The sequence below is a fragment of the Lepus europaeus genome, chromosome 4 (genome assembly GCF_033115175.1).
Source record: "Lepus europaeus isolate LE1 chromosome 4, mLepTim1.pri, whole genome shotgun sequence".
In the NCBI taxonomy this organism is placed as follows: domain Eukaryota; kingdom Metazoa; phylum Chordata; class Mammalia; order Lagomorpha; family Leporidae; genus Lepus; species Lepus europaeus.
In genome coordinates, this window is record NC_084830.1 from 104,320,079 (window position 1) to 104,333,550 (window position 13,472).

Genomic DNA, 13,472 nt, shown 5'->3' on the forward strand with positions numbered 1-13,472 from the left:
TCATACTAATTGATATCCTCATAACAGTTCTATAAGATACAAGTTATTATATTACATTCAGAGATGAAGATACCAACACTTAGAGAACTCAAGGTGTTAGTGGCAAAATCTGTAGACCTATGACACTACATTATACTAATCATGACTTTTTTTTTTTTGGACAGGTAGAGTGCACACTGAGAGAGAGAGAGAGAGAGAGAGAGAGAGAGAGAGAGAAAGGTCTTCCTTTACCGTTGGTCCACCCCCCAATGGCTGCTGCAGCCAGCACGCTGCGGCCGGTGCACTGCGCTGATCCGAAGGCAGGAGCCAGGTGCTTCTCCTGGTCTCCCATGTGAGTGCAGGGCCCAAGGACCTGGGCCATCCTCTACTGCACTCCCGGGCCATAGCAGAGAGCTGGCCTGGAAGAGGGGCAACCGGGACAGAATCTGGCGCCCCGACCGGGACTAGAACCTGCTGTGCCAGCGCCGCAAGCAGAGGATTAGAGCCTATTGAGCCGCGGCGCCAGCTATTAATCATGACTTTTTTTTTTTTTTTTTTTGACAGGCAGAGTGGACAGTGAGAGAGAGAGACAGAGAGAAAGGTCTTCCTTTTTTGCCGTTGGTTCACCCTCCAATGGCCGCCGCGGTAGCGCGCTGCGGCCGGCGCACCGCGCTGTTCCGATGGCAGGAGCCAGGTGCTTCTCCTGGTCTCCCATGGGGTGCAGGACCCAAGGACTTGGGCCATCCTCCACTGCACTCCCTGGCCACAGCAGAGAGCTGGCCTGGAAGAGGGGCAACCGGAACAGGATCGGTGCCCCGACCGGGACTAGAACCCGGTGTGCCGGCGCCGCAAGGCGGAGGATTAGCCTGTTGAGCCACGGCGCCGGCCAATCATGACTTTTTAAAAATTAGTCTAAAGGTATTTAAACAGGGGAGTATAAAACATCAACCTAAGAACTATTTCCTCTTACAGGTTTGACGATAAAAGAATACTAAATAATAGTAGAAGGGTGATCGCCAGAGATGAAGGAAGGGAAAAATGGAGAGGTATTGTTTAATGGGTATGGTTTTAGTTTTATGAGATGAAAAGAATTCCAGAGATGGGTAACTGTACAACATTATGAATATTTTTCATATTTAACTATACACAAAAAGGTTAAGATAATAAATGTTATGTTGCATAAATTATAGCATAATAAAAACGGGTGATAAGAATATTAAAAGAAAATAAGGCAAAATTTTTCTGAGACAAATTTAACAGAAAACCTTAGGTACTGTAATGGGTTAAGCTGCTTCCTATAATGTCAGCGTCCCCTATGGGATGAGTCCCGGCTACTCCACTTCCAATCCAGCTCCCTGCTAATGCACCTGGGAAAGCAGTGGAAGATGGCCCAAGTGATTGGGCCTCTGTCACCCACCAGATGTACTTCCTGGCTCCTGGCATCAGCCTGGCCCAGCTCTAGCTGTTGCAGTCATTTAGGGAACGAACCAGCGGATGAAAGATGTCTCCCTGTTACTCTGCCTTTTAAATAAATCTTTAAGAAAGAATGGGGAGAAGATGACAGAAAAGGACTGTAGAAGAAGAATGGGAAGGTGAAGTAAAGGAAAACAAAGGGAAGGAAAGAGTAACAGAAGAAAAATAAAGAAAAAAGGGACAAGACCTTGCTTCCTAGCCATTTTCTGACACTATTCTACCAAAGGAAATAGTGTATTTCAAAATACACTATTTGCCTGCCTCCTTTCTAATCAACCCAAAACTAGGTAATTTTCAAATAAGCTTTTTAAAAAATTCTTTTCAAGAGAAAGAGAGACAAAGAAATGGAGAGTGAAGGAAAGAGGATAGGCAAGAAGGAGCACTCCCATCCATTTGTTTATTGTCCAAATGCCTGCAATGAGAACTCAATCCAGGTGTCCCACAGGGGTGCCTGGAACCCAACCATGTGACCCATCAGTGAAATGCTTCCCAAGGTCTGCATTCGCAAGATCTTAGAGTCAGGAGCCCAAGCCAGGTTTTGAGCCCTGGCACTCTAATAATAGACACTAGCATCTCAACCACCTCAAGAGTCTTTTTTGTTTACCTTATGCCTATATCCTTTTTCTTTCTGCTTCCCTCTTCTCCTAAGGACAGGTAGCTCTTCAAACTGATGTCTGCCTTCAAACATGACGATTGCTTTTCCAGCTACCCAGGCTCTTTCAGAAGGGTCTCCAAAAGCCTCAACATAGTATTGCCGATAGGGCCTCCGGTTGGAAACTAGATGAGGATAAAAATCAATCAATTCATTAATTCAAAAGATGACTAGTGAACATCAAGAAAATAGCATCACCTATATTCCTAAAGAAGACACTGCTTACAATTAACCAAGTAAAATAACTACAAAACTTAATCTGAAGTAAGTTATGTGAAAGGAAAATTTAGGAGCCGGCGTTGTGGCACAGCAGGTAAAGCCACTGCCTGGTTCAAGACCCAGCTGCTCCACTTCCAATCTAGCTCTCTGCTAAGGCCTAGGACAGCAGAAGATGCCCAAGTCCTTGAGCCCCTGCAACCACATGGGAAGACTTGGAGGAAGCTCCTGGCTCCTGGCTTTGGATCAGCTCAGCTTCTGCCATTGCAGCCAACTGCGGAGTGAACCAGCAGATAGAAGACCTCTCTTTCTGCCTCTCCTCTCTCTGTGTAACTCTGACTTTTAAATAAAATAAATAAATCTTTACAAAAAAAAAAAAAAAAAGAAAGAAAGAAAGAAAGAAAAGAAAATTTAAACTATTCAATTGATGTGGGAAAAAAATTTCTGGAAGTTTATTAAAAGAATCTTTAGTCTGGGTGCAAAACCAGTTCAAAACCAGTTAGAGGTAGATAGCTAATTACACAGCAAATTAAGATAGCAGCCAAATAAGCTCTTTTTAGCATCAGTCTGTAAAATGCTATAACCTCATTGTCACAGAACACAAAGGACATAAACTAAAGTAGCACAAATATAATAACTAAAAAAAAAAAAAATAACAAAAAAAATTCTAAAACCATTATGCTAAAATACGAGAAGGAATAAATGTTTCCAAACAGTGCCATATACAACACACTAACATCTTTGTAGCCACTATTCTGGGCTTGACACTGCACTAGATACTTTGCCTAGATTCCATTCATGAACTCTAAGAACTAAGTTGAATCTCAATTATACCAACACAGTAGGTACAACAACTTCAGAGAGTAAATTCATCACTAAAAATTGACTCTTCCAGGGGCCGGCGCCGTGGCTCACTTGGTTAATCCTCTGCCTGTGGTGCTGGCATCCCATGAGCACCAGATTCTCGTCCCAGTTGCTTCTCTTCCAGTCCAGCTCTCTGCTGTGACCTGGGAAGGCAGTGGAGGATGGCCCAAGTGCTTGGGCCCCTGCACCCACATGGGAAACCAGGAAGAAGCACCTGGCTCTTGGCTTCAGATCAGCGTGGCTTCGGCCGTAGCAGCCATTTGAAGGGTGAACCAACGGAAGGAAGACCTTTCTCTCTGTCTCTCTCTCTCTCACTGTCTAACTCCATCTGTCCCCCAAAAAAAGGACTCTACCAAAGAAGTGGAATTGGAAGTCTCAAATAAGGAAAATATTTAAAAAAAAAAAAAGAACTTCAGGGGTTGGCACTGTGGCGTAGGGGGTAAAGCTGCCACCTGTAACATCAGCATAAGGGCATCAGTTCCAGTCCTGGCTGCTCTACTTCTGATGCAGTTCCCTGCAAACACGCCTGGCAAAGCAGCAGAGAACAGCCCAGGCCCTTGGGTCCCTGAACCCATGTGAGAGACTCACAAGAAATTCCAGCCCTGACCAGTGTAGCCATTTGGGGAGTGAACCAGTGGATGGAAGATGATCTCTCTCTCTCTCCCCCCCACAACCCACCGCTCTCCATAACTCTGCCTTTCAAATAAATAACTCTTTTTAAAAAGCAGAAAAAGAAAGGAAAGAAACCCAATTACTCTAAACTTTTTTCATTGTCCAAAGTTCTACATATGCAATTATCAAAAATAAAAACAGGAGTGAGAGTTTGACCTAGCAGGTAACCTAAAGGTTTATACATTCCACACCAGAGTGTCTGGATTCGAGTCCAGGCTCCCTCTCCCTATTCCAGTTTACTGCCAATGTGCATCCTGGGAGGCAGCAACTGATTGACAGCACAAGAGTTGGTTCTTGTCACCTCTGTGGGAGATCTGGATTGACTTTCTGGTTCCTGGCAGTAGCCTAACCAGTGGAAGCCATTGCAAGTACAGGGAAGATGTAAGCCAGAATATAGGAAATGTCCCTCTCATTATCTAATAAATAAATACTCTAAAAAATTTAAACAATACTAATGATATCTAGAAAAAGATAAAATCTAATTTATCAAGTAAATATATAAGGGGCATCAAAAAATTCATGGAAAAGGTATATTATGAAAAAACGGACTAGATTTTGCCGTTGGTTCACCCTCCAATGGCCGCTGCGGCCGGCTCATTGCGCTGATCCGAAGCCAGGAGCCAGGTGCTTCTCCTGGTCTCCCATGCAGGTGCAGGGCCCAAGGACTTGGGCCATCCTCCACTGCCTTCCCGGGCCATTGCAGAGAGCTGGCCTGGAAGAGGGGCAACCGGGATAGAATCCGGCGCCCCAACCAGGACTAGAACCCAGTGTGCTGGCACCGCAATGCAGAGGATTAGCCTGTTAAGCCACGGTGCCGGCCTTAATTCTGTTTTTAATTGAACTTGTTTTGAAATATCCTCCAATAATTCCACACACTTAGCATTTTAACATATTTCAGAGTAAAAGATTACAAAAGAAACAATGAAGGGTAAATAGGTTTAAAAATCTGTTACTCTTGAAAAAAGTAAATGAAAATCATTTTATGCAAAAATTCACTTGAATTAAATCCAAGAGAAACTACCTCTAAAAGGGGATTAAATTGGTAAGATGGTATACATGAATCTACACAGTGGTTCTTTAAGTCAATTTGAAAAGTAAATTATTTGGTCATAAACAAGTAATTCGACCAAAATATTTGGAATTTCATGTATAAAAAGAGAAAAAGAATTCACTGCCTGGTGGAAAAGTTACACATAAACAGACTAGTTAGAGGCCGGTCCTGTGGCACAGCGGGTAAAAAGCCACCATCTGCAGTGCTGATACCCCATATGGGTGCTGGTTTGAGTTCCAGCTGCTCTGCTTCCAATCCAGCTCTCTGCTATGGCCTGGGATAGCAGTGGAAGATGGTCCAAGTGCTTGGGACCTGCACCCTTGTGTGAGACCCAGAAGAAGCTCCTGGCTCCTAGCTTTGGGTTGGCCCAGCTCTGGCTGTTGCAGTCATTTGGGGAGTGAACCATCGGATGGAAGGCCTCTCTGTCTCTCTCTCTCTCTCCTGTGTAACTCTGACTTTAAAATAAATAAATCAATCTTTAAAAAAAATAAAATAAGAAACAGAAGACTCAGTACATTCAAGACCACCAAAGTACTGCAGATATAACTTGACTAGAACCTAAACTACGGGAGACACACTGTGTCACAGCAGGTTAGGCCACTTCTTGCCACACTGGCACCCAATTTCACAGTGCTGGTTCAAGTCCTGGCTGCTCCGTTTCCAATTCAGCTTCCTGCCAATGTGCCTGGGAGAACAGTGAATGATGGCCCAAGTAGTTGGGTCCCTGCTACCCACTTGGGAGATGGAGTTCCTGGTTCCTGGCTTCAGCCTGCCCTAGCCCTGGTCATTGTGGCCATTTGGAAGGTGAACCAGGGGATAGAAGATCTCTCAATCTCTCTCTCTGTGTGTAACTCTTCCTTTCAAATAAATAATTATTTTGAAATTGAAATAAATAAATAAAATAAAGGTCCGGCACTGTAGTATGGCACGTTAAGATGCTACCTGAAACTACCATCCTATATAAAAGCACCACTTCTAACCAAGCTCCTTGTTAACAAGCCTGGGAAAGTAGTGGACAACAGCCCAAGTGTTTGGGCCCCGCCACCCATGTGAGAGAGTCAGATGGAGTTCTTGGTTCTCAGCTATCACCTTTGAACCTGTGGATAGAAGATCTCTTTCTTTGTCTCTCCCTCTATGTCACCCTGCCTTTCAAAAAAACAAATCTTTTTAAAAAGAGAACCTAGCATAACAGGTAAAGCTGCTACCAGTGGCGCCAGCATGACACATGGGCGCAGGTTCAAGTCCCAGCTGTTTCACTTCTGATCCAGCTCCCTGACAACGCATCTAGGAAGGCAGCGGAAGATGGCCCAAGTGCCAAGGCCTCTGTACCCACATGGGAGACACAGATGAAGCTCCTGGCTACCAGCTTGAGATCATGCCAGTTCTGGTCTTTGCAGCCATTTGAGGAATCAACCAACAGACAAAAGATCTCTCTGGGGGCCAGTGTTGTGGCATAGTGGGTAAAGCTACCGCCTGCAATGCCAGCATTCCATATGCACCCAGGTTTGAGCCCAGGCTGCTTCTCTTCCGATCCAACTCTCTGCTATGGCCTGGGAAAGCAGTAGGAGATAGCCCAAGTCCGTGGGCCCCTGCACCCGCGTGGGAGACCTGGACGAAGCCCCGGCCATTGCGGCCAATTGGAGAGTGAACCAGCAGATGGAAGACCCCTCTCTCCCCCCCCCCCCCCCTCTCTCTCTCTCTCTCTTTCTGCCTCTCCTTCTCTCTCAGTGTAACTCTTTCAAGTAAATAAATAAATCTTTAAAAAAAAAAAAAAACGCTCTTTAACTTTGCCTTTCATATAAATAAATATATCTTAAAACGAAAAAAAAAAAAATATGGACTAAGCAGTTTTAAAAATAGAGGAAGTTGGCCAGCGCCGTGGCTTAACAGGCTAATCCTCCGCCTTGTGGCGCCAGCACACCGGGTTCTAGTCCCGCTCGGGGCACCGGATTCTATCCCAGTTGCCCCTCTTCCAGGCCAGCTCTCTGCTATGGCCCGGGAAGGCAGTGGAGGATGGCCCAAGTCCTTGGGCCCTGCACCCCATGGGAGACCAGGAGAAGCACCTGACTCCTGGCTTCGGATCAGTGCGATGCGCCGGCCGCAGCGGCCATTGGAGGGTGAACCAACGGCAAAAAGGAAGACCTTTCTCTCTGTCTCTCTCTCTATCCACTCTGCCTGTCAAAAAGGAAAAAAAAAAAAAAAAACAGAGGAAGCTTAAAACTCACTTCCAAAAAAACTGGTTCTAGTACTATTGGTTGAACTCTGTAATTAACACACAATTATTCTTAGGTGTTTAAATTTAACTGAAAAGTGATCCCTGTTAAATATAAGAGTGGGAATAAGAGAGGGAGGAAATGTACAATTTGGGACATGCTCAATCGGACTTGCCCCAAATGGTGGAGTTAGAAATGTGCCAGGGGGGTCCAATACAATCCCATAAAGGTTGCATGTACCAATGCCATCTCACTAGTCCAAGTGATCAATTTCAGTTCACAACTGATCACACTGATAGGTCTAAGAGTCAAAGGGATCATGCAAACAAGACTAGTGTCTGCTAATACTAACTGATAGAATCAAAAAGGGAGAGAATGATCCAATATGGGAAGCAGGATACAGAGCAGGCATTCAGATCTGGCTGAAGAGCCCATGAGAGTATTTCAGGCATGAAAAGCCAAGACACTCTGGCCAAAAAAAAAAAAAAAAAAAAAAAAAAAAGACCTAAATGAAAAGATCTCTGCGAGTGAGATCCCAGTGGAAAGAATGGGGCCATCAAAGAAGGAGGTACCTTTCTCTGAAGGGAGGAGAGAACTCACTTTGGCTATGACCCTGTCAGAATAAGATCGAAGTCGGCGAACTCAAAAGGCTTCCACAGCCTTGGAAACTCATGACTAGAGCCTAGGGAGATTACTGACGCCATAAACAAGAGTGTCAAATTGTTACGTCAACAACAGGAGTCACTGTGTACTTACTCCTCATGTGGGATCTCTGTCCTTAATGTGTTGACCAATGTGAAGTAATGCTATAACTAGTACTGAAACAGTATTTTACACTTTGTGTTTCTGAGTGGGTGCAAACTGATGAAATCTTTAATTAATATATACTAAATCGATCTTCTGTATATAAAGATAATTGAAAATGAATCTTCATGTGAATGGAATGGGAGAGGGAGCGGGAGATGGGAGGGGTGCGAGTGGGAGGGAAGTTATGGGGGGGGAGAGCCATTGTAATCCATAAACTATTAAAAAAAAAAAAAAAACTGAAAAATGAACCTGCAAAAGTGACCTGTACTGCTATTATATAAAAACAGAAAAGGGGAGGGAGACGAGAATGTATTTGGATTTGCAACAACAACAAAAAACCTCTGGGAGGACACATTAAAAACAACTGGTTACCCAAAAGAGGGTGGAGTGCATTGATTTAAAACCCCATGAACATGCGACCTATTCAAAAACTAAATATGATATTAAACAGCATTTAAAAAATCTCAATGCATCTTAACAGAAAAAAGAGAGCTCAAAATCAAGTTCTGCCCCTACTTTTACAGCAATTTAAGAATAAGGCACCTGAGATTCAAATAGACCAACCAAGTAAGAAACAACTACAGTAATTAAAGAAAATGCTTCTAAATGAGACTTCAAAATTCAAAGTAACTTATAAACATTATAACTGACTCAGATTGTTGATTATCAAAAATGATACAAACCTGAAGATTAAAGTAAAAATACATAAAAATACTGAAGAATGACTGTGGACATTGAAAACTTTAGGTGAACAGCCTAACAATTTCCCAGGGTCTACAGATAGTGACTGAGAAGTTTTAAATCATAGAATAAAATAAAATTTAAAAACACAAAAACATTGAATATGTTAGTAACTAGTCACAAAAATGCTCAAAGGAATGGATGATTACTAAAGGCAAGAAAAACTGGCTTATATTAAATAACTGCAAATTTAAAATTCATTGTTTTTATTATTAATAATCTACTGCAAGAATTACCTTTCATTTTTGAGTGTGTGTTAATCAATGGATCAGAACAAATCTTGCAGGGCCACCATGGGCGTCTCTTGAATTTTGCCCAGATGAGATCTCCAACTTCATACTTCAGTGGTGTCGACTTTTTCTTGGGTTGACACTTTAGAGAGATAAAACATGGGATATCTATCATTAAGAATCAAAACCTTTTGAAACAATGTATCATTAGCCTTCTGAGCAAGCTATGCCCAAAAATTTAAGAAAGAAAACATTTCAGCCTAACAATTACCAAATAGGTCCAACTACTTTCCCTTAATTGTTCATAACATTGTCATCTATAGCGCAGTAGTCCTCAACTTAAATTTGTCTCATATAATTAGCCTGCTGACATTCTGAAAATAAAATTAAAGATGGTCTGATTTATAAAGAACTAAAAATTGAAATAAATAATAGGTAAACAAAAGCATCCCAAGGAAAAGATACCCTTGTTCTAGTCCTTGAATCATAACACTGGGGTGGGGGAGAAGTATGAAAGAATTTTAACAATATCAAGAGATTGTGGACCCTTCTGCAGTTCATATTCTACATCCTCCTCTAATAGACATTTTTTGTTAATTAATTAACAAATGGCTATAATGAAAAAATCCTGAGAGTTATATACAGGGTAAACTCTTAGCAACTGATCTAAATTTTTCCCACGATATGTAAATTAGGCTGCATCCAGAACAATTTGATGTCCCACTCCAAGGGACAACACTCAGAATCCAATATGAACAAATCCCTGGGAACTGTCCAGTGTAGACACTGGCTGCAGCTTTTCTCTAAATATGTCTGATCTGGATCCAAATTATTCCATATCAGCTGTAAACTCACATCCATGCCTTCAGAACCACACAAATGGTAAAAACTGACTGCCTTGAGATGAAAACATTGTGTTTCATAGGCCTGAGCTTCCCATCTGGCACAGCAAGAGTTGAACATGTGCTGAGATATTTCTGGATGGCCAAAAGAAGTATTTGGGAATCTTAGACTAAGAGTAATCTTTTGACTCCAAGGGGAAATATAAATATCCTTGTTTTCTTCAACTACCTTGAAGACAGCTTGGTGAGAAACAACATCAGTTTCAATCTTCCCTCCTTAATGCCTAAAATAGCACCCACCTGGAACTAAGGAGTCATAAAGAGTATGGTGAATATTTTTTAAGATTTATTTTATTCATTTGAAAGGCAGAGCTACAAAGAGAGACAGGGAGAAACAGAGAGAGATTTCCCATCTGCTGGTTCACTTCCCAAATGGCTGCAACAGCCATGGCTGGTCCAGGTTTGAGCCAAGAGCCAAGAGCTTCATCCAGGTTTCCCAACTGGGTGCAGGAGCCCAAGGACTTGGGCCATCTTCCACTGCGTTCCCAGGCGCATTACCAGGGAGCTGGACTCCTACAAGTGACCACATGGGATGCCAGCATCGCAGGCAGTGACTTTCCCTGGTATAACACGATGCCAGCCCCAAGTTTGGTGAATTAATTTCTTTGAAATAATTCAAATAAGTGATGAATAATACCATAACTCAAGGATATCAAAGGTTTGGGCTCACTTCAACAATGTGTAAATTACCATTCAACTTTAAGCCTCTGCATTCAGGCTTAGTTAAAACTCACAGAATGCCACAGAATGCTTCTAACTACTCACAGAGGTAATCTCATTGAACATACTGCGACAAGTTCTTCATGTAATTCAATGCATAAACTTAGAGGTGAGAATTGTAGATCAAAGAGAGGCCTCCAAAAGATGAAAACAGAGGAAATAAGAACAGTCTTTTAAAATGTTGACGCCGCGGCTCAATAGGCTAATCCTCCACCTGCGGTGCCGGCACACCGGGTTCTAGTCCCGGTCGGGGCACCGGATTCTATCCCGGTGGCCCCTCTTCAAGGCCAGCTCTCTGCTATGGCCGGGGAAGGCAGTGGAGGATGGCCCAAGTGCTTGGGCCCTGTACCCGCATGGGAGACCAGAAGAAGCACCTGGCTCCTGGCCTCAGATCAGCACGATGTGCTGGCCGCAGCGGCCATTGGAGGGTGAACCAATGGCAAAAAGGAAGACCTTTCTGTCTCTCTCTCTCTCTCACTATCCACTCTGCCTGTCCAAAAAAAAAAAAAAAAAAAAAAGTTGACGACTCTTCGGACAGATTAAGCTGCCCCCTGAGATATTTAAATCCCATATCTATCAGAATACTTGATTCAAACCCTGCTATTCTTTTCTTCTGCTCCAGCCTGACACAGCTCGGAGATGGCAGATAATGGCCCAAGTGCTTGAGTTCCTGCTATGCACATAGGAGACTGGGATGGAGCTCCAGGCTCCTTGTTTCCACCAGGCCTAGCCCTGGCTATTGGCGCCATTTGGGCAGTGAACCAGTTAATGGAAGATCGTGCTCGCTCTCACTCGCTTGCTCTCTTCCTCTCCTTCTCCCTCTCTTGCCTTTCAAATAATTTTTTTTTAAAAAAAAGAACAAAATAAATCTCAAATACACATATAGAAGACTTAAGACCAGTTTAAAAGGTTAACCTTGGCAAGAGAAATTCCCAAATATATTCTCTTCAAATCCTTAATTAAAATGCATGCAAATTCATTAGACAGCAGATTACAAAACTATAAAGACAAAAAAATGAGTAAGTCATAATTAATTCCCAACCTCTGGAGAGGGGGCAGGCATATGGCTCAGTGGTTCATACACCCACATCCCATTTCATCCCCATCATATATCAGAGTTCCAGTTCTATTTCAGATTCCACCTTCTTGTAAATGTGTACCCTAAAGGCTGAAGGTGATGGTTCAAACAGCTGGGTTCCTGTCATGCACACATGAGACCTATCTTGAGTTACTGGCTCCCTTGTCTGGTCTGGCCCTGCCCTGGTTGTTACACGAAGGACAGAATAAACCTATACATATTGCACCCTAAGATAAAACAGAGGGCCGGCACTGTGGTATAGGAAGTTAAGCCTCCACCTGCACTGCAAGCATCCCATATGGGTGCTAGTTCAAACCCCAGCTGCTACGCTTCTGATCTAGTTCCCTACTAATGTGTCTGGGAAAGCAGCAGAGGATGATGGCTCAAGTGCTTGGGCCCCTGCATCCACATGGGAGACCCAGAAGATGATCCTGGCTCCTTGGCTTCTGCCTGGCCCAGCCCAGGTTGAAGTGGACATTTGGGGAGTGAACCAGCATATGGAAGATGTCTCTCTCTCCTCTCTCTCTCTGTACTTCTGCCTTTTAGATACATAAATAAAAATCTTTTAAAAAATAAAAAATGTCTTTAAAAAAATAAAAACAAGCTCAACTGGCTCAGTTACAGTGATTTAAGATGCCTACATCCTACATCAGAATCCCTGGATTTGCTATCCAGCTCCAGATCCTGACTCTGGTTTTCTACTACTGTGAACCATGATGGGTATCACTGATGGCTCAAGAAATTGAGTTCTTGCCATGCAGGAGGGAGACCTGAATTGATTTCTCATCTCCCAGCCCTGGCCATTGCAGACATCTGGTAAATGAACCAGCATACAGAAGGTTTGTCTGTATATTTACATGTCTCTGTCCCTCTGCCTCTCAAATAAATCAATTAATTAAAGGGGGGGGGGTGGCACCGTGGCGTAGTGGGTAAAGCCGCCATCTACAGTTCCTGCATCCCATATGGGTGCTAGCTTGAGTCCCAGCTGCTCCACTTCCTACCCAGCTCTCTGCCATGGCCTGGGAAAGCAATAGAAGATGGCCCAAATCCTTGGGTCCCTGCACCTGTGTGGGAGACCCAGAGGAAGCTCCTGGCTCCTGGTTTTGGATCAGCCCAGCTCTGATCACTGTAGCCATTTGGGGAGTGAACCAGCAGATGGAAGACCTCTCTCCCTCTCTCTCTGTCTGCTTTTCCTTCTCTTTCTATGTAACTCTTTCAAATAAATACTCTTTATTTTAAAAAGAACCTGCTTACCATTTTAATGCTAACAGAATGTTACTACACAATGTGTAGTCTTTGGATACTAATTTCTTCCCAGGCATATCCAAAAATTACAGTTGATCTAAATATTAAAAAACAATAATAACAAAAAGTAATCACAGGGCAGGAATCTCTTCTGAAACAACTTCCTAAAAATGTACAGTGATTTATACCCTGAGGTAAAGAGCAGGGAGAGGGGAGGAAGCACCAGGGCCTTACATAATTAAAATCCTTACTTTATATAATTCAAAGGATTCGGTTCTCCTTTAAGTTACTAAAAATTAACCATAAAGTTTTATTTTCCTAAAAAGACAATAGCAATATAGAAGACAAAAGACACCCCCTTTGAGAGTTCGATATATATTATACCTAAAAACTACAAATTTCCAAGTTGAAACTGTCCCATTTTTAAGTTCATCAGGTCACAGTATAAATATATAACCTGATTTATAAACCACATCATATCCTCACTGAATATAATGCTGCTGCTTCCATGAATTTAAGAAAAAACAATAATTTGCTTTAAAATACCAAGTTTTCAATATTATACTAAAAATTTTACTTTACATGAGGCAGGCATTTGGCACAGCAGGGAAGACAACCACTTTCCCTAA

At 42.8% G+C, this 13,472-nt stretch overlaps 1 protein-coding gene across 4 annotated transcripts in view; it reads right to left on the minus strand.

Moving 5' to 3' along the window:
• NSD1 (nuclear receptor binding SET domain protein 1) overlaps nt 1–13,472 on the minus strand; it is a 156,518-nt gene that overhangs the window by 84,430 nt on the left and 58,616 nt on the right. For all 4 annotated transcript variants that reach the window (XM_062188632.1, XM_062188631.1, XM_062188633.1 and 1 more), the window contains exons 3-4: nt 8,905–9,040; nt 2,057–2,229 (exon numbers count right to left, since the gene is read on the minus strand). In XM_062188632.1, coding sequence (XP_062044616.1) covers nt 2,057–2,229; nt 8,905–9,040 — 309 coding nt within the window. The remainder of the gene's footprint in view (nt 1–2,056; nt 2,230–8,904; nt 9,041–13,472) is intronic.